At 37.2% G+C, this 21,939-nt stretch overlaps 1 protein-coding gene across 6 annotated transcripts in view; it reads left to right on the top strand.

Annotated features, from left to right (window-relative positions):
- The window catches only part of MPP7 (membrane palmitoylated protein 7), a 142,812-nt gene that overhangs the window by 61,370 nt on the left and 59,503 nt on the right, over window positions 1–21,939 (top strand). For all 6 annotated transcript variants that reach the window (XM_008930068.2, XM_018075641.1, XM_018075640.1 and 3 more), the window contains exon 4: window positions 19,730–19,807. In XM_008930068.2, the coding sequence (XP_008928316.2) occupies window positions 19,730–19,807 (78 nt within the window). The remainder of the gene's footprint in view (window positions 1–19,729; window positions 19,808–21,939) is intronic.

Genomic DNA, 21,939 nt, shown 5'->3' with positions numbered 1-21,939 from the left:
GTGAGCATGGTGGGGGGGAAACAGTCTTATTTTGTCCATTGGAAATAAAATCTGTATTGTCTGTCTATCTAACTTTTCTCATTGACTTTTACTTGAAATCACAACCTGCACAACGTAATTCCAGTGATCTCAATTATTCACAATCATGACTGCCTCAGTTATGATATTTAAGAGTTAAAAAACACCCCAATCCTGCCAGCTATAAATGCTAAAGATTTTGTAAGGGATAGCTTGAGTACTGCTTTACATTTACTATGGATATCATCTTCATAAAGTACTTTCAGTTTTAATGTGCTTTTCAGATTGGGTTTCATGGAAAAGAGAGTTTTTGCTGAGATTTTGTGATTAAATAATCCAGTAATGATACTGCAGACATACACAGTTTTAATCAGGATCAAACCATAAATCAGGGTGCAATTTTGAATTTTGAAGTTTCAAACATTCTAGGAAAAAAATAAACCATGATGTTTCATCATATTAATTGGCATCTCAAAACTAAGCTGATCATATTGAAATTTAGTGTGTCATTAAAGGCTAACTACAAATCGTACCACAGCACACGCCAAGGAACAAAATATTTGTAATTCTGTGCCTGTACTCTTTCATCTGGAAACATCCACTTTCTACCAGTTTCTAACTAGTTCTAACTAATAGTCTGACCAAATTTTATTATTGTCTTCTCCAAAAAAGGAAGCAATATTTTCCTTATGTGGTATATCAGATAACTAGTGAGGAAGACCTATGTATAGTTTGATCATGTCTTCTGTCCTGCTTCTGCTCTCTCTCTATTTTCTGAGTATGTATATTGTTCTTTTAATTTATTAACACTGGATTATTTTCTATTTATTTTTCCACTGCTAAATGATTTTTTAATGTATGAAAGACCTTTAATTCCCTTTGTGTTATGTGCATTTCTTCTCCTTTCATAACCATTCTGTCATGGCTTCTCTTTGGGAATATCATCCTGGTTTTTGCTTATTTCAGCTTTTCCATTGAATTTCCAAACCTTTAATAATGAAGGCAAGAGTGACCTCTCATACACCTTTGGCCATCCAAAGATGGCTACAGTTAGAGTACTTCAGTGTATTTCACTTGAGCTGGAGGAGCTCAAGTGAGTTATTATTTGTTATTTCTTGTTCTGTCAAAGGTAAATTGACATTTTTGCACAATAGAAAAGGAAGTTTGTTGCTTTTTGGTTTTGTTAATCTTAATTAATGGCATAAAAATGGAAAAAAAAATCCCTGATTAATGATACTTCTTCCTGATATTATTTAAATTTTTGCTGGCTTCATATTCAAATGCAGTGTAAACCAGGCTAGGTCATGCTGGCTGATGTTATGATTGAATCGTCCTTGAAAAAGGGGCTGGAGCTGGGGGGCAATTCTGGGTTGGAAACTGTCAGGAAATCTCTTGGCATCCCAGTAATTTTGTATTGCTGGTCTGTATTTTTATAGATCCTTATATCTTGAAGAATAAAATTACTAAACTTATCTCTGTATTCTTTTTTATAATGGTAGGAATGCCAGTGCAGCTCCCTTATCTTTGTTACTTATGTCTCCTCTGTCATTAGGCAATTTCTCCTGTTTTCTACCAGCTTTCCAAAATTTAAAGATATGACATGGCTGTAATTTTGTACACCTGTGCAAATACATTTGTGATACCCCTTCCAATATAAAAATAAATTTATATGTTTGCTTTGATTTGAAGCTTCCTGTGAAATGGGTTTGCATGTTTAGATGATTTAGTGCAAAACCTGAAGTGCAGTGGTATGAAAAGGTACAGGGAAATGGCAGTAAATCTCTCCTAAATTACTGCAATTTTCTTCCAATATTTTGTCATTTTTTTCATATTCCTCTTTATTCTACAACACGCATTCCTTTCAGTGTTGGTGTTTCTCCGTCCTCTGCAGGGAAGGCTGAGAACTAGTTTTATCCTTTAACACTGTTGTAATTTTCTGGTAGAACTTACTTGGGACATTTTACTGCTAACACATCTTTCTATCCAGATGCTGTCTTCATGTCTTTTTAATTTAAAAGTCTTGCTTAAATCTTGTTTGCTGGTATTGGTTTATTAGAATCTCTTTGTTTTGATTTGCATGCAGTTTAAATTGTAGCCTGGCCCCTGGCTGCAGTGTGCAGGCCTCAGCAGCTTCTCTTCCTGCATTTCTGTGCCTTCTGAAATACTCACTGCATGTCTTCCACTGCTGGGTTTTATTGAGCTTAATTTTCCCCCCCATAATTACATATTTTCTCCACATTTCTCAATTTTTCTGAATTTTCAGCTACTTTTGCCGTTATTCCCAGGAAAAAACCCCAAAGTGACTTTGTGTCTGTCTCTCATTGTCCAAGAAACGTTTGATATGTTGTGATCTGCTTGGAAAGCTGTGCTGTCAATCACCTCTTTTAGAAACAAGGCAAGACTTGAATGCAAAGCCTACCCTCGTAGGCATTCCATGGTTTCATGGCCATGGTTTCATTAAGGAACATTTTAGCAAATGTTTAATTTCACAGTGGAACTTGTCCTAATACTCTTAAGCATGTACTTAATTTTAGTGATTGTTTCCTGTTTTGTTTTGCTTTGGATTTTAACAGGGACTGTAAGCAGGCAGAGGAAGAAGGGAATGGTGATGTTTTTAGCTCTCTTGCCTGTTGGCAGAGCTGGTAGAGATTTTGCCTGGTGCGTTTAAGCATCTTCATGTGCTGCTGCTTTTAATTTGTCAGCCTTTCTTGCCTAAGATTCCTCTATGGGGGAGTCTAAAACTGGTGGCTTTTGCATTTGAAATTCTTCAGCATTGTTTACTTGCATGACTTCAGTCCCCAACAGTTTTTAATGCAGAAGTGACTAAAAATCAGGTTTTAGATTTCATATTTGAGAAATAAGCAAGTGAGGTTAGTCCTTAGTATCTGTTTGTAGTGTAGGTGACCTCTTTTAAATTAATTACTTTGAACATTTCAATGTATAGTTACTTTATTAGTGGCTCATGTTGGGATCCAGTGTTTGTGACACGTTTTAGCAAAAGTTGTGTTTAGAGCAGAATTCTGCTCTGATGATAGAGGCCATTGATAAAGGGGATTTTTTCATCACCTGGATGCTTCAGAGTAGCTTCTTTTAAAGAGTGACAGACTAGTCTTGAGGCATGTGATAGGGAACAAAAGAGTAAAAATAGTAAATAGTAATTAAATTGTAATTGTGTTTTGTATGTGTATGAATGCATAAAGGGTCATCTTTTCCTTCCTATCAATGAATTTTCATATTATGGACGTAAAGCTTTCAGTGTTACTGTTTTTCTTAAAATGTAATTTATAGAGGAAAAAATAATGTTATGAATTAAAATTAGAGAGGTTTGGAGTGACTAGTCTGGATTTGGTTTGGTTGGGGTTTTTTTTAACATCTGAATTTTATTACATACTAGACCTGTGCTGTATCATAACATGTTGCTTAGGGTGTAGAGAAAACCAGAACAGTGAGCTGCATATTTCTCATATTGCATAAAATGCACTGACCCCACTAGATGGTGCTAATTGATAAACGTATGCCTGTGTATATTTATATATATGTATTTAATTTTAACTGGAAGCCTAGATGTCCTTGTCTGTGATTTAAGTTTGGGTTTTGAATGGGTTAATTCTGTAACACTGAGCTGTACAGATGTGATCTCTTCAGTATTATTAGGAACTCAGGGAACCTGAACTGAATTGGATGTTGGACTAACTTTGTCCGAGTTAGGATTGTAAGGATGATGTTTACTGTGCTAAGCAGGAATAAACCAAACTCATTGTGATTTAAACTTATCAGTCTCTGCTTGAATGGCAAAACTGAAAGAGCATATTTCTATACCAAAATTCTCAGCCTGTATGCAGCAAGACCTAGGTGTTTGTCTGTTCCCTTTAATTAATGTTTAATTGACATTTCTTTAAAATCTTAGTTATGTGAAAAATGGAGCTTGCTGAAAAAAACAACTGTCTGACAATCAAACGGGCAGTTTAGCCATCATTCATGTTAGAATTGCGTTAGGAAAGTTCTTTCCTTTGGATTTATATTGTTAATAGACAGTGGAAATGGCTTGGGGAAAAAAAGTCTGGAAATTAGGTTCTTTATAATGATATAAAAATAAAAACATTGGTTCAGATTTTTGATGAGTGTTTAAAAACAGTAGTATCAGAAGAAATGAAGACAAAGCAAAATGTTTACAGGTAACACATACTTGTGGGCAAATTAGAATGTTTTGATGTTTATAAGTGCTTGTGTTTTCTCAAAGAACAGATGAGGCATTTATTGAGACAAGTATTAAATCTAGGCACATATTTGTTTTGTTTCTAGCATCTAAATGAAATCTTAAACTTACTTAACAGATTTCAAGGAAGTCTGTTAGCAGCGAATTGGAGGCTACCTGATCTTACTGCACAGTATTTCTGTACTTTCTCAGCAGATTTCCAAAGACAACTCTCATCTTGCAGTTCTGTCTCACCTCAAAGCTGCTTCTTCAGCTGTATTTATTTGACAAGGCAGGACAATACAGTTGTTTATTTAAAACATGTCCTGTTGCCTTCTTATTTGAAAAAGTACTCTTTTAATTTAATTAAATTGGGGTTTTTTTACATGCTATCTACATATTCTTAGCAAGTTACCTCTTCAGTTCTCTAATTTGGACTTTAGGAATAATTTAGCATGAGTGGGTATTAGTATTGGCACAAAAAGGATTGTAAATTTATTTTTGAATTCACTTTCCTTGCTAATCAACATACCAGCATAAAGCAGTTGCAAGTAGTGGAATATTATTTGGGTTTTTTTTTTAATTGCTGAATCATATAATGAAATTTAATCACCAGTCAGGAAGTGTTCAGGATTGCCATTTTCATGGATGACCCTCAGCAATAAGATGACCGTTGTTGCTGGTGTGTTTTGTGCTCAGAAGAATTTCAGGTAATGGTCGTTTCCGAAGTCAGTCAGCTGTTGGCATGATCTTTGTTCTTTATGTTCCTTTTCCAGTTTATGTTTAGTAGTATAATTCTTTTATGTCTTTTAGATATTTCTCATTTGAAGTCTTCAAATCTCATATTCAAGAGCAAAGAATAGTTATGTGTTTCTGTAGTACAGAAAGCCAGTTTTTCTAAGGAAAAAATCCTCCTCTCAAGTTCGTAAAGATCTTTAAATTTAAAGTACCAAACCCCAAAGGAAGAAATACTTTCATTATATAAAGCAGTAACATTATACTTGCACTGTTTAAAAAAGATTTACCATAAAGCTAAAGAAATTTTTATATTTCTTAGAATCTGACCAATATTTTAGATCAATTCTTTGGATTATTTGTTACAAATAGTAATTCAAATTAGTTAGACATACATTTTGCAAGCATTTATTGCGTTACTTAGGTGATACCTAAAAAGTAAGTATCAACAGGGTAGTTAAGTGGAAAAAAATGGAAGAAAGAAAGAAAAAAACCCCAAAGTTTATTGTTGGAATGTGAGATTGAAGTAAAAGAGACTGTATATATTTCTCCTGATCATTTTAAGTTCATTAGTGTCTTGAATTAACTGTTTTCCTCAAGTTTTGTATTTGCAATCACTGTATAAACAAAAGCTGTTTGATCATTGCAATAAGGACTATTTCCATCTCTGTTTCATTACAATTGTGCAATTTTACTGTGTATTCTTTTACAAAACTGCAGGGCTTCAGTGGGAGTTACAATTCCTTTCTTGCTTGCATTAAGTATTCTTTAAGTAAAAGTATATTTTAGAAGTAACTTAGAAATAAAGATTTCCTGGTATAATTTGCATATAAACAAATATTGCAGTTGGTTACAAGTATCTCACTATCAGTAATTGGAATACCAAAAAAAACCAAAAACTTACAATACTTTTCCTAATGAGATCTCATTTTAGTAGTATTTGTTTGAAAATTAAATACATTTTGTGTCTATGATAAGTACTTATCTTCCTTTTAGTGATGAGGAAAATGGTACTTAATTCCTATTGGTAATGTGCTTTGAAATCTTTGGATAAAAAATGATGTCATAATCCTGAGTATTGTTGCCATTTTAATTTGCAATCTTTCAATGTGACTGTAACAGTTTTGTTGTGTGCATGTTCAGTTTGCTGGGTCTGCAGCACTGCACAGAATTTCCTGAGAGTTGAGTCAGGATCTTTAATGAAAGATTTGGTATCTTGTGTTGTGAATGATGAACCCTTATCATTGTCTAAAGGAAGAGAGAGAAGTACACACTTCTGTGAGCCCACCTCAAATTCTGTCTTTCATTGAAATCTGAATGCTTCATTTTGAAAAGTGTGTTTATTAAAGTAATAATACTGAGAAGGGGAGGGCAAAGTGGGACTGTATAAACAGAAGGTTTAAGAGCCATAAATTGGAAAGAGCAGTTTGTGACCTGGAATCCTGAGTTCAGTATTGCTCTTAAAAAATTTTCCCCTCAAACTTTTACCAAATTTAAGATGTGTTTACATAGGTCAGTGTGTGCTTTTGGAGAAAAGAACTACCATACTTTTATCAAATTCTGAGTGGTACTATTCAGACTGGTACATGGTGAGTTTACTGCTCAGATTTTATTTTACTTGAAAATGTATTTATGTATATTAAAATTGTAGGGATCTTTCAGCCTCTCTGGACGGCAATTTGAAGACTGTTTATTTCAAAGAAAAAAAAAAAAGTGTTATGTTGTTCTGTTCTTTCTGTTCAAGGACTTCATGTCCTTAGCTCACGCAAGAGAGTGGCTTCATTCAAATTTGGAATGGTTCTGGTGCTCCTTCCTTTGGAAATGGGGTTAAAAGTATAGAAAAACAATTTTGAAAATACTGTATACAGTAGCCACGTAGACTGTTTGGCTCTAAAGTGTCAGGGAAATTTATTTTGGAGCAAGTGCAACTTGTTTGGCTTTGGTCTGAACTTCCTCTGTCTATCTAGGGACCCTCTTCCTATAAGCAAAGTCATCAAAACCTTTGCTTATTACTGACAAAAAAGGTTCATTTGAATGAAGTCTGTGAAATCTTGTATAATAGGACCTTTATTTTTTTGCATAAGGAACAATAAATTCAAAGTGAATTTTTTTTTACAGAAAAAATAAACATTTTAAGAAACTCTGCATGAATAACTGGGTTTGTAGCCAGTATTTATTCTGTTTTGCTTAACAGTGCAAAAATAGAATAGCTAATGCATTAGTCTTATTACCTCCGTTAGCAACAAAAGGAGAGAGGAGGCGAATCTCCATCCTTTATTGGTTGTGGGGGAAAACATAGTGACAAAGGCTGAGGAAAAGGCTGAGGTACTTAATGCCTTCTTTACCTCAGTCTTAATAGTAAGACCAGTTGTTCGGGTACTCAGCTCCGGAGCGGAGGGACAGGAAGCAGAATGAAGCCCCCATAATCCAGGAGGAAATGATGGGTGACCTCCTACACCACTTGGACACACACAAGTCTGTGGGGCCAGAGAGGATCCACCCAAGGGTGCTGAGGGAGCTGGGGGAAGTGCTCACAAAGCCCCTTTCCATCTTTTGCCAGCAGCCCTGGCTAAGTGGAGAGGTCCCCGTTGACTGGGGGTCAGCAAATGTGACACGCGTCTACAAGCAGGGTTGGAAGGAGGATCCAGGGAAGTACAGGCCTGTGAGCCTGACCTCGGTGCCAAGGAAGGAAGGTCATGGAGCGAGTTGTCTTGAGTGCCATCACACAGCACGTACAGGACAATCATGGGATCAGGCCCAGCCAGCATGGGTTTGTGAAAGGAAGGTCCTGCTTGACCAATCTGATCTTCTGTGACAAGGGGACCCACTTAGTGCATGAGGGAAAGGCTGTGAATGTGTCTGCCTGGACCTTAGTAAAGCCTTTGACACAGTTTCCCACAGCATTCTCCTGGAGAAACTGGCTGCTCAAGGCTTGGCCAGGGATGCTCTTTGCTGGGTAGAAAACTGTCTGGATGACTAAGCCCAGAGAGTGTTGGTGAATGGAGTTACATCCAGCTGGCAGCTGGTCACCGGTGGTGTTCCCTGGGGCTCAGTTGGGGCCAGTTCTGTTTAATATCTTTATCAGTGATATGGACAAGAGGATCAAGGGCACCCTCAGTCAGTTTGCAGACACACCAGGTGGAACGTGAGTGTTGATGTGCTGGAGGGTAGGAAAGCTCTGCAGAGGGATCTGGACAGGCTGGATCCATGGGCTGAGGCCAATGGCATGAGGTTCAACAAGGCAAAATGCCAGGTCCTACACTTGGCTCACAACAACCCCAGGCAGTGCTGGGGGAAGAGTAGCTGGAAAACTGCCTGGCAGAAAAGGACCTCAGGGTGCTGGTTGACAGTGACTGAACATGAGCCAGATTGTGCACAGGTGGCCAAGAAGGTCAGTGGCATCCTGGCCTGTATCAGCAATAGTGTGGGCAGCAGGACCAGGGCAGTGATCACCCCCTGTTCTTGGCACTACTGATGCTGCACCTCAAATCCTGTGTTCAGTTCTGGCCCCTCACTTCAAGAAAGACACTGAGGTGCTGGAGTGAGTCCAGAGAAGGACAGCAGAGCTTGAGAAGGGTTTGGAGCACAAGTCTGATGAGGAGCAGCTGAAGGAGCTGGGGGTGTTTAGTCTGGAGAAAAGTAGGCTCAGGGGAGACCTTATTGCTCTCTAGAACTGCCTAACAGGGGGTTGTAGCAAGGTGGAGTCGGTCTCTTCTCACAAGTAACAAGTGATAGGACAAGGAGAAGTGACCTCAGGTTGCACCAGGGGAGGTTTAGATTGGATTTTAGGAAAAATTTCTTCACTGAAAGGGTTGTCAGGCATTGGAATAGACTGTCCAGAAAAGTGGTAGAGTCACCATCCCTGGAGGTGTTTAAAAGACATGTAGATGTGGCTCTTAGGGACATGGTTTAGTGGTGGACTTGGCAGTGCTTGGTTAATGGTTGAACTCAATTTTAATGGCTCTCTTTGCTGTTCAGCTAAAAAGAAGTCATGGTATATGAACATAATGGAGGCATTTACTAATTTTCTGTCATATGCTTTGGTGACACTAGCATGAAGACAGGAAATTCTGAAATTAGAAATATTATAAGACATAGATCTGAGACACAGATCTGCAGGCATATGCCAATGAAGGACATGTTTGTTAACAGTGTCAGTAGTAGGTACTTAGATATGAAGGACTTCTTCCAGTAAAAACAAATGTGATGGGGAGGTGCGGTGTAAGTACACAGAGGCAGTGTTAATCAGAGAGCAAGGATGGGATCATGTGGTTCAACAATTGCTCATTTAATGCCTGGCTTGGTTTTCTCAATACAGAAAGAGTGGAAGAGATGCTTTTTCATTTTACAGTAAAAATCAAGAGATGGGTCCTTACAGACCTGAGACTTTGATTATATCTCTCTAGGGCAAAATCACATGTGACAATGGCCTCCTAACCTTAGTCAGATTAGTCTCAGAGCTGCTTCATCTGTGAGACTGCCTCAAATAAACTCCTGAGTGCAGGTGTTCTTCCTACCTCTTCCCAAAGCATTGCATTTTCTCTGTTATCACCATCATCTTCCTCAGATACCTCCCTGCTCATCAAGGTCAGTCAAGGGTGAACGACAGACAAATGAGGTAATGAGGGACAGTGTTAAATGTCTGAGGAGGGAACCCTGAAACCACAGATTAAAAAAAAAAAATTACACGGAGAATAGGATTTTACCATACAACTTACTGCAATATGCACAGGCATTTTTTCTGTCTTGCAATTTCTGGGTAGGCAATAGAAACTAATTATTTGACTGGAATGACTAATAATTCGCATGACCAGCATTTTTAGCAAGGCTCATTTTTGTCTTTGATTTTGCCAGTTGAGAAAAAAGTTGCCTTCTTCCTCTCCCAGGATTCCTTTCCTTCGTTTTTATCATGCTGTGCTTCTTCTATTTGCTTTAACAATCTAATTCATGATTATCTCATGATATATGCCATCACTGTTAATAGGCTCTTCTGCCATTACAACTCTGTCACACATATAAGTGCTCCATAATCAAGTTCTTGCTGAATCAAATTTCAAGCAGCAAGTGCTTACTGAGAGTGGGAGTTGAAGCTCTGGCCTCACTAAGCACTGCTGGTGATTTGCACTGATAGTACCTGATTTAAAATAATGCTGCTTCAATAACTTTGTACATCTGTTGATAACACATCATTGTATAATTTTTACGAAACATAACCTGGCAAGGAAAATGCCCTTAAATATGATCTATTATCAAATTTTGTAACTTAGAAAATTACTGTAATTGTGCATACAGTTCTGAAAATTTATTTCTGAAAATGCAATGTGATTAGAAATTTCTGGAGGAGTTCTGTTTTGAAGAGATGTCATTGTGATTGCTGGGTAAAGGACACTTTTTAAGTATTATCCAGCACATCCCGGACTCTTAGCAACCTTATCTTTAAGGGCTGAACAGATGCTAGTGTAGATTTAGATCAAACATAAGGAAGAAATTTTTTATGATGGGGGTGGAGGGACATTGAAACAGAGAAGTTGTGGATGCCCCATCCCTGTAAGTGTTCAGTGTCAATTTGGATGAGACTCTGAACAACCTGATCTAGTGAAAGATGCCCTGCCCAAGTCAAAGGATGTAGACTAAATGGTCTTTAAAGGTCAGACCATTCTACGATTCTATGCTTGGAGCTTGGTTTGCATTCTTTTAACACAAACTGCAGAGATTTTGGTAGCCTCATAGCACTTTGGTCCCAATATGCATGTTTGTTTTTTGGCTCTTTACAAATAATAGATTTCAAGCACACATCTGACCTGTAAAAACAGTGTTGGACGTTTCTTTTGTTTCAGATGTTTTGCTGTAGCACAAAAATAAACTGATGTTTTTTACTACTTTTGGACATTGGTAACAGGCTTCTTTCCTATGGTATCTGTAACGTTCACTGCAGTGTTGACATGAGTGGGTTTAATCTTCGATGACTGTAAAGTTTTAAGATGACAGAAATTAACAAAATCCAATCAAGTCTAATCTTGGCCCTTGTTTCATTTATTTGAATGAGTTGATTACGAAAAGGAGTGCTAAATGAACTACTTACCAAGTTCTATCAGGGCTGCAAACTCCTTTTTCAAACTGTATCTCCAGTTATAACCCCCCTCCACTCCTCAGAAAGAAAACACCCTTTAGCAGCAGATGAGGTAAGACTCAAGCTAAGGAGTCTGCATTTTGGGGTTTCTGTCAAATAATTCAGATGCCTTGTTGGTTATGCCCTCTTCTAGGTGTTTGTGAGAGGTGGAAACAAGTGCTGCAAAGGGAGTCACCACCATGAGATGGCTGATGCCCATCCAGTCCCCAGACAAGAGCTGCTTTGGGAAAACATGGCATTATATGATGTGAAATATCCCTTTGGTCAGTTGGGGTCAGCTGTGCCAGCTGTGTCCCCTCCCAGACTCTTGGCCACCCCCAGTCTACTCCCTGCAGGGGTCAGAGCAAGAGCAGAGGTGGCCTTGATGCTGCACAAACACTGCTCAACAATAGCTGAACCCCGCTCTGTCATCAGCACAGTTTGGCCACAGATCTCCAGCCCAGCACCGTACGGGCTGTGAGGAGAATGAACTCTGTCCCAGCCAAGCCCGTTACAGCAGTTTGTACCAGACAGTCTGCAGACTTCCTGATTTTTTTAGTGATTTCATGCTATACTGGTAAACAAACTCATGATTCTTTATTATAGTGCAAGTTTTTAGTTCTTTTGTTAAAGTTATCTGACATTGTTCTAAATAATTTCTGACTACTGAGTTTTAACTATTTAGGTAAAAATATTTCTATGCCATTAGCTTGCTTTTGAATTGCTATGAACTTCGTGCTTCTGCTTTTTGGAACAAAGGCTTAAAAGAAAATTGCTCATCTGTTGTGCTGAAACTTTGCTGTGGAAAATTGGGCCAGAATGGAGATCTCTGAATATCTGGTTTTATGCCTTCAGAGGCTTGCTTTGATACTTGTAACACTGTCTCTGAGGCCTTTCTGCACTGTGCAATCACTTAATTTATATTTGTGGCAATTTAATGTTACTATGGGGATTGAAATGCTCATTGCAAACTTTGAGTTGTTAGCTACGATTTATTTATTTCTATTTTGTTAGTCTTTTCTAAAATACATAATGCTAATTTCTTAGCAATATTCTGTGTCTCTAACTGCAGTTCAAGTCAGTTGGTGTGAACAGAATGTGATTTAAAGGCTATGTGTATCAGTCTTCAAGACATTGCATTAGGTATTTGAAATCAGTTGGCATTTGATTTGCTGCTCCATTTTCCTACATCTCGTGTTCATCATGCCATGGTACTGTACCAAAGCTGCAGTGATAAGTACTGTAGCAAGGTTTGGGAACAAGTGAGTAGTTTTGCATTCAATCTATTTCTATGCAGTGTAAATGGGCTTAAAGACACCCACCAAGTGATGAAGATAAAGCCAAGAGTTGGCTAATTTTTCTGTTCCTTTCATCTCATACCTTAAGGTTCTGGAAGGAGAAAAGGAGGGAATTAAATAATCTATTAATTAAAATTCTGCATCAAGCAAAATATGCATTCTCTTTCAGCAGAGATGATGGTATGCAATTATTTTTCTGAATGTTATTAATGGTTATTTTCATTCATTTTGTCATAGCCCGTAATCTCCTTTTCCTTATAAGTTATTTGTTTTACCTTGACTCAAAGTTTTTGGTCAATTCAGACAGTGAACTCGCAGTCTAGATCCCACAGTTACGGTCATACCATTAGTGATCAAATGAAAACCCTAATTCTCATCTTGAAATCTCACTGTGTAAATGGTGGGACTGTTCACAAATGTGTCTTTTACGGTCATGAGTGCCTTGGAATGATTTTTCTTGCTCCAGATATTACAGATGCAGAACACAAATCGCAGATTAAGCCAAAACCAGCACGCACTCCCTCAGCAGTTTCTCTTTTGCTTTCTTTTTCCATTCTCTTGATCTGTTGTGGCTTCTTAATATATACATGCTCCTCTTTGTAGTAGCACCACTTTGTAGTGGTGCCACCAGGGGAATGAAATACTTTTTTGCAAATGTACATAAACCTGAAACTTTGGACAATTAACAGCTTCTCCATCTATAAGAGTCTTCCATTATGCATCCATATAAGTGATTAAGCCAATAAATACAGAAGCAGCATGTCAGTGCTTTCATTTCAGACACTCTTGTTGATTTATTATGAAGAATATAATGAAGAGAGCAGTCAGAGATGTTCTGCCAACTGTTATGGACTTTCTACAGCTATATACTAAATACCTGTCTTCTAGACATGTCTTGATGCTTTGTGTATGTGTTTATGTTGGCATTCTAGTTCAAATCACTAGTGCAGTGATTTGACTTGTGCTGCTTTGGTTTACATCAGCAGTCTGGTATATGAGATGGATTCCTTTCTGCTGAAATCAAACAAGCAGATTACCTGCTGATGGGTATTCAGCAAACAAAGACTAGGCTAGTCCCGAATAAACCCCCAGAAATGTGTGTGGTGTGGTGATTAGGTCCTCAGCACCAGTTCTTCTGTCACGTTAAACAAACGTGATGTTACATGTTTTCATGCATGTGTGTAATTAGATGAATTTGCAGGTACTTTGTCTTTATGCTGAGTGATATCCCATAAAATAAAATAAAATCAAAGTAAGGGAATGTTTATGTAACTAATAAGAGGGTATAAGCTTCTGATGTTTCCCAAAAGGTGATGCACTCTGGTCCATTCTAGGTCTGCCCTAGAATGATGGTCAGTGCAAATTTCTCACATGATCCTATTCAGTGTGTACTGTCAGGAAGGTGTCATTGCCATAAAAAACCCTCTTATCTAGAGATGTTGACATGTCTGAGTATCTGGTGACACCCCTCTGTGGTTGGCAGAATATTTTCACATATGTGTGTGATGGTTCTTATGTTTTACATGCTGATATGGCTCACTGATGGGCCAGTGGTTTTGGGGTTACAGATGTTTGCATACTGTATTCCTACATACAGTTATTCATTACCTACACCAACTGTTCTATTAAAAAGACTAAGTTTGTCTCCTGTTATCTCTTTGGCACCTTATTCCTCCCTTGCTCTTAACTGTTGTTAAAAGCTTTGTTTTGATTTGGGTCCTTTCTGCCTTTTGCTACCTCTTGTTCCCTCCACCACAGTGCCTTTCACGTTTGCTTCTCAAGCAAGGCCTATGTGTTGGCTCTACATCTTGCACTGGATCACTACAGCATAATATGTCTTCACAGTGTTAATCTTCAGCTTTACTTTCTTTGCTAGCTCCCTGTAAAATTTAGATTGTTCAATCCATGTAACAAGTGAAATAATCTCAAGGGAAGAAGGGAAACATTCTTTTAGCCTATTCTATATGTAAAACTTCAGGTTAAGTGCTTGCTCAAACAACTGAGAGGTGTGTCATTGAGTACATACCCACAGAGTACTCTATTCATAGTGATATAAACCTGTGGGCAGCAAGGTAGTTCCAGGTAACTGAAATGTGTTGCTTGTCAGTTTAGAAAGTAGAAAAAAGAAAGCGGAAACAAGGAAGCTGAAAAAATATTCTTGAGATGGAAAAGAGGAGTGGAAGAGAGAACAGAAAGACAAAACCAATGTGATGATAGAGAAGCAGGGTTAGGGATGAAGAATGTCATAAAAACTGAAAGACGGAAGTCTGAGTGTTCTGTTTATGTCTCAAAATTATTTTTCATAAGTAACCTTTGTCTCTGTTTTATTTGTCTCTATTTTGGAAATTTATTTCACTTTGCTGTACAGAAGAGTTGAAACTCCAGTAATTATAACAGTTTTCTGCATCTTTACTGTAGCTCACTGGCATTGATGGGAAACGATTTTTTCACAACAGTTACAGGGAACTCTAATCTCAGTTTACTGACACTTTCAGTATCTCCTTTAAAAACATTCTGTTCATGTGTATGAAGCTGTAGGTACATCAAACAGTTAAAGACTGTATTTCTTCAAGTTCAGGAAAAAGAGATAACATGACTGACACATTGCATTTCTTGAGTGGCATCATCTTATGATGAAAATAGTCTATTTTGAAGCTCCGTTGCAATTTTACAGAAACTTTATAGTTGTAGAACTTCCTAAAAGATTGCTAATACCTGAAGCCAGGTGTGTAGTTTGTAAAGTGTGTAGTATTGTTCTGTAGAGTCTTTCAGAAAGGTCCTGCTTACAAAACTCTACCTACTAAATACTAATAGAATTATACTTGTTTTGAAAGGATTCCTTCCCAGAAGGACCTGGGGTATTGGAAACTGATGGTATTACTCTGGATATGTGCTTATCCCACTCCTCTGTTTTATTTTCAGCCATATGATATTAGAACTGTACAAGGAAATTAAGAAATCTGAAAGGACAAATTAAGCTTATTTTGTAGGACTCTTTGCTTAAAATTTTTGTTTTTCTGACTTAGAAAGCTCCTCGTGGTTTTTGAAATAGTCCAGGCTGAGGACACCGCTCTGCTTTATTGTAGAAAGCTTTATTCAGTCTCTCTGGGAAAATCCAGAAACAATATCTCTTGCTTATAAATGTGCCAAAAATTGTATAAATTTGCAAATGATTATTTTTCCCTCTTGGGGCATAATTTCAGAGGAGATTGTCAGTATTTGCAGAACCTCATAAATCTTCCAAAAGTACCCTACAGTGAAAAGAATAGGTAGTCATAAAAAAAAATAATCAAAAAAACAAAAGCCCAACAACTTGGTCATCTGTTCAGCAGAACAGCTTTTTATGTTTTATTTACAATATATAATTCTTACTTTAACAGACTTTGACTCATCTGTGAAGAGATTTTCAGCATTCAAGCTTTACATGTAAATGTCAGAAGAACTTAGAACAGATGTACTGTATTTCCTATTTTTAAGCATGATACAGTCCTATGTTTTCCATAAGTTCTGTAAGTTTCTAGTAGAGAGAAGGCAGTAGTATTAAAGTTACTGGACATCTGGTATAGCTGCAGAATATAAGCTAAAGTTGCCTTTTGTATTAAATAGAATTCTTTAGAATGAAGCTCAAACAAATGGTTGCAAATATGATATGCTTTATCCTGAGTGGGTGAATTCTCTATTTTACGGGTTTGAATTCACTCTCATATTTCTTTCGAAGTGTTCCAGGATGGTTTTAATTTCTGTTGCAGTTTAATTTCATTGAGTAAAGGGACCACCTTGTCTTGTTTTGCTTTTTATTTCTGTTTGGTTATTTCACACTATTCATTTTAATCAACCTAGTTACTTAATCTAGATATTTGAATTTCAGATTCTACTTGCGTAAGAATTGAAATTTGGGAATGCAGTGCTAGGTGTGCATGTATTAGCATGATTTACAAATTTCAGGTTTGGGAATGTGATTATCTGAAAGACTGTGGAAAGGTTGCCAAAGCACATGGCTGTGTGCACAGTAGTTTTTCTAAAGGTGGTTGTCATAAATGCAGTCATTCATCACCCTGAAATCCAGGAAATTCAAAGGCTCACAAGGTGAGCTCTCAAAGTGTGCTCTGTCTTCCTTGAAAGGCAACAGAGCTGACCTAGTTCCCAGTGACAAGGGAAAGGCAAGTGCTGTACCCATCTTCAGAAAAGGCTTAAAAATACAACCTGAGGAACTAGAGGACAGTCAGCAGAAGTGCGATCTGGGGGGAAGATTACAGAATATAACTTCGTGATGTATCTTTTAGGCACAAGGAGGGGAAGTTGCCTGAAAATGCATTTTTGCCTCACTGAAACTTTTGCTTTATCAGAGGAGTTGCACCAAATCTCCTGTCTTACTGTGTTCAGGAAGCTATTAGACATAAATGCTGCATATGTTATGAATCCAGCAGTTAGAGGTGGGTGGAACTGTAGGAGAGCAGTAGGAAGTAGCATTTTTATAATGCATATGATAATTTTATATTGATATAAAAGGTAATCCTTGTATTTTGCCTTGATTGCATCTTTGTGCACAGACCAGTGTTTTTTAATTTCCTTAGGTAAAAGCTTTAAATTACAAATATGTGGAAGACAGATATTTTCATATAATGACCTGATATAAAAAATAGATTCAGCTGATAAATAAAGCAAAATTCTATCAAATAAAGTCAGATATTTGAGGGAAAAACCCCACTCTATTGCATCTCAAATGGAAGTGTACTGAGGTTACAGTGTCTTTTACTATAAAATATTTATCCTTAGAGTCACTCATTGTGCTAGTAGAGTAGATTAATCAAACTTCCAATCTGACGTAGCAGAAGCCAATATCTAGAACTGTCCGGTAACAGTTAAATTTTCCTACTTACTTCATTCGCTTCTGGGTTTTGCTCTAGATTTGTTTAGGTGGCAACTCCCTACAACTCCTCCATAATCAAATAAAATCTTAATGATTTTCCTTAAATGCTTAACTGGGTTCCAGTATCCACCCCTAGGAAAACAGAAATTTGTTTTCAGTCATTTGCTGGTTACAGACAGTGTCAATAACTACTTAAAGGTACACAGTGGCACCTCTTAAAACCCTACTTGTGTTGCATGAGTTTACGATCGTATAACATTTTTACAAAGATGGGTTATGCCATGATGTCTCAGCATTTTTTTAGTTTGGTTCATTTTTTCCTGTTTTAATTTCATTGGTAGAGATATGTACAGGTTGTCCAGGGTAAAACCAGCTTCATTGGCAGTGGCACTTCTGTTTTCTTTGAGAAACTAGGAGGTAGCGCAGGGAACTGCTGCTGACCTCAGAGCTGATGGAAACTCAGTCTGGATAAAATCAAGATGTTTGCTGAAGCAATCAAAAAATGATAGATGTGAGACTTTTTGATTTACTGTGCCTTTTAGTTATTCAAGTTCACAGTCTAAGTAAATCACAAATTTCTGCTAAAGTCAGGGAGCTGCAACTCCTTGTTTTGTTTAGTTTCTGTCTTTGTGAGCTAGAAATATGAAGTTGTCCACTCATTTATACTTTTGTGACATCCAGTATGGATTAGTCTGAGTAATTGCTAAGTAAACAATGTCTACTTAAGCTATTTAAAATTCAGACTCATGTTCTTGAAACAATAGGGCTTCACATATAGTTTCCAGATGAGAACAAATTATTTTACAACTTAGCAATTAAGTGAATTAAGACATCACATTAAGTGATGTCTTCGTGCTTCACTGTGATGTTTCAGAACTTCGGTGTCCTTTAACCAGTGACGTACTGAAATAATCCTATCAGGGTTGCAGAAATGGTGAAGGAGTCAATCAAGACTTAGATCTTGCTGTGCCATGTTGTATTAACAGAGTATCACATGGCCTTTACTTTGAAGAACATGTAGTCTAAATGAGGAAAAACACACGTGGACTTAGAAAGGGTTATGAAGCACAGCAGAAGACGGGAAAAATGGCAAGCACGAGTGTCATTATTGTGGTATTACCTTGTTATGGGTGTAGTTGTAAGAGTTCAGTTTAAATTGAAAAGAATGGGCTGGGGAGAAGGCTGAGGGAGTCGTGGGCAGTGAGAGGAGTGAGTGCTGCTGGGGGTGAAAGTAAACAGAAAAGTGAATGTGGAAGAGGGGGGAAGGCTGGAGGGAACAGAAAGGAATGCAATCTGGTCAACTGAATATTTTCAGTGCACAAAGAGTGGTTTGATTGCTCTTTAAAACTGTCCTTGCTGTCTTGCATCTGTCCTGCTCCTTCCCCAGCTGTGTGTTGGGGAGGGCTAGGGTGTCACTGGGGATCCTGTTCCCCAAGGACATGACGGAGTCCCCATGTGAGTTCTGTGCCCCACGGCCTCTGCTAGACCTTGTCTTCCCCTCCTTGCCAAGCACAGTCCCTGATTTAGCTCCTTCTGCAACTCCTCCAACCATCTGGAGTTCATGTGTCCTTCAGAGAAGCAGAACTAAAGTAGAAATCTTAGAATGGGGTGTGTTTGTATCAGTTCAGGCTACTGTTTTTTCATTTTTTAAAATTTAATTAATATTTGTATATCTGTGTATCTTTTGGAAAATAATGTAAATAAAGTTGAATGTTTAATATAGTCCTTTATACCATTCTGAAATGGCTTTCATGAAACTTGTTAGAAGCTTCAAAATATTTTGGGTCTTTAAAGCATTCATACTGGAAAAAATCTAAATTTTGAAATGCATAATTTGTGGAGGAGGGAACAGGCTGACTGTTTAAATGGTGGTGTATCCTTTCCCCTTTTGAAAGAACCAAAATATAGTGCATTTTTAATGTTGATAACTCTCCATTAAAAACTTTAAATGCTCCTAAATGACTTTAACTCACTGAAGGCCTGCCTCTTTCTTTCAGATGTGTTAGAATTCATATTAGCACTACATTGCCCTTGTTTCTGAATTATTTTAATGACGGCAGCCGCTCCACCGAGCTGTCTGTCAAGATGTGGGTGGCAGGCTATTATTTCACTTCATAAATCATAATTTACAGGGTTTTTTATATCCATCTTGGGGATAAACACTTTATGCTTTGTGTTTTCAGCAGCAATATAAAATGTAATTGATACTTGGAGCAATATGTTAGAAATATGGACAGAGAAAGCCAGGAGAGAAAAATCACAAATGTTTAGTTTTTCTGTGGGTTGGTCTACATACTGAGCATTTTTTCCATCTGATTTCATATTCTTAGCACTTCAACAGAGGATGATGATGAATTGCATTTACATGATTGCTGCCTGTAGGTTACTATAAGGATGTTTCTTTAGTTACAGACACTCAACAGATCCATTGGCTCAATGGGGTTATTTTGTACCATTTCTCATGCTGCTAAATAAACTTACTGCTTTGTGCTATTGTCTTCCAGATTCATGAAAAACTGCACTATTATGAAAAACAGAACCCAGTGCCCATACTCCATGGTGCAGCAGCCTTGGCAGATGATGTAAGTGTCCCCTGCTGAGATCACGGGTACCAAGTCTCCCAAAAACTGTCTGCAAGCAGAACTCCTCATGGTGCAAACATATGAATGTAATCCGTTGAGCTGAAATCATAAGAAGCTGCAAATGTTTCCAAAGGTTCTGTCATCACCAGGCTTGTTGCTGATACTACTTCGATTTTTATTCACTTGCATGTTATAAAAACATTGCATCGATAGCCTCTTGCTCTGCTTTAGTAACTATGGAATAAAAATTACAGGTTGGAACTCCCCTGGGAGGGGAAAAGTTGTCAACTATTAGTGTTTTGAGAAAGTCAAGGACAAGAGGAATGCTTTGGAAAAATAAAGACAAATGAGATAGCAGCACTGCTGACAGAACATGAGAAACAACAGATAATATTAAAGAAATGAAGCATATGAAATGCCTAGGATGGAGGCTTGTTAAAAAAAATTCAAAACTATATAACAAAAAATATAGTAGTGATTTATCGATATTGGAACTTTCCAAATTACCTTCATAACCAAAAAATAAATTATAAAAGTGGTCAGCATTGATGGAGTAGTTAATTTCCTGTTACTATAATTTTTATTTTAAAGAAAAAAAATCCAACCTGCCATTTCTTGCTATTTGGTTAATTCTAGGATTCAGATGAATTGTGAACACACCTGTATAAACTATGACTGAACCTGAGGTAGGCCAGAATAGAGAAATGTTTAATAAACTGTGGTTTAGGTGAAATCCAGAAATCTTTGTTGCAATTGATGATGTCAGGCTGTTTTTTGGAAAAGGCAATATGTATTAGGATCCATTTCAAATACAGCATGTTTGAAACTTCACATACTTTATAGATGTTTTTAAATCTTAACTATCTCTTTGTATAATTAATAGCTTTTGATTCTTAAATTTTACAAATGGTTGAATATTGTGAATTGAGAATGGTAACATTTTAATGAAAAACTGAATTAAACATATTTGAAAACTTTTGAAGAAAGGATATAAGGTAATTTAATCATGTTTCAGTAGGAGGAGAGCTGTATCCTGTAACATACCAACTATAATAATACATTAGCTTTGACATCAGGCATATATTAGTAATATTTTTTTAACCTTTGAACAGCTTTGAATAATGTTGATAGTAATTTTGAAAATTAGAAAGCTGGTTGAAATTCTCTTCATTAAATTCTTGCTGACATATTAATAATCCTTGCTAATATTTGTGTTATGGATCTCTGCGCTAAAATTCTTAATAAGAATAATTTCTTATTTTTGGATGCAAAACTTAGTTCTTGATATTTTCAGAAATGCTGAGCAATCTCATTCTTTGTTCAGCCCCATTTAAATGGTATAGTTTTGGAAATCCCCACATTAAAACACTCTGTCGCTCCTCAGTTGAGAGAGGTCGGGTTTTTAACTCTGAATGTATTACTGTGTATATATGGTAGTATTTTTAAAATGTACATATGTTGGGACACGATTGTTCCTAGACATCTGCCTACTTTTAAAGCACAGCTTCTTTTCAAAGATACTCTTGCTGGTTCTTCCTTGCTTGTGTGTAGCTGAACAGCTGATTTTATGGGCACTGTCCCACAGGGTGAGATGTCCTTTGGTGGCTGAAGTCAGGCTCCCACACTGCAGGATTTTATGTGTTTCCATAGTTATCAGCAAACTTTGAGGCACCAGATTTACATGGAGTGGGCTTTATAACTCCAAAACTCATGAAGTTTAAGGATTAAAGTGCTATTCAGTTTTTGGCATGTTTGTCTGACTAGATGTCAGCTTCAGGGATTTAAGAGCACTTTGGTGTTATAATACACAGTTTCATTTCAATAGCCTTTAAATTAATGTTTTGTCTTCCTAGTCATAGTAACTGTTCTAGAGTTAAAGAAGGAGATATTCTCGAGTGGATATTTCTGGTTTGATTTAAAGCCCAAATTTGAGGTGCTGTGATCATAAATAAAACTGTTTAATGTATTGTGTTATATTTTAATGCAAGTTTAGAAGTAACAGTTATGGTGAGACTTTTCTAAACATTTTCATATTCCTAGCTGCCATACCTTCTCTCTTCTCACCCTCAGGGACTTCTAGGCTGAATTTCCCAGCAGAGATTCCGTTTGCTTCTTATTTGGACTTAGGGCTC

Source organism: Manacus vitellinus, unplaced genomic scaffold (assembly GCF_001715985.3).
Source record: "Manacus vitellinus isolate BGI_N305 unplaced genomic scaffold, ASM171598v3 scaffold_3_pilon, whole genome shotgun sequence".
In the NCBI taxonomy this organism is placed as follows: domain Eukaryota; kingdom Metazoa; phylum Chordata; class Aves; order Passeriformes; family Pipridae; genus Manacus; species Manacus vitellinus.
This window is presented reverse-complemented; position numbering and strand designations above follow the sequence as displayed.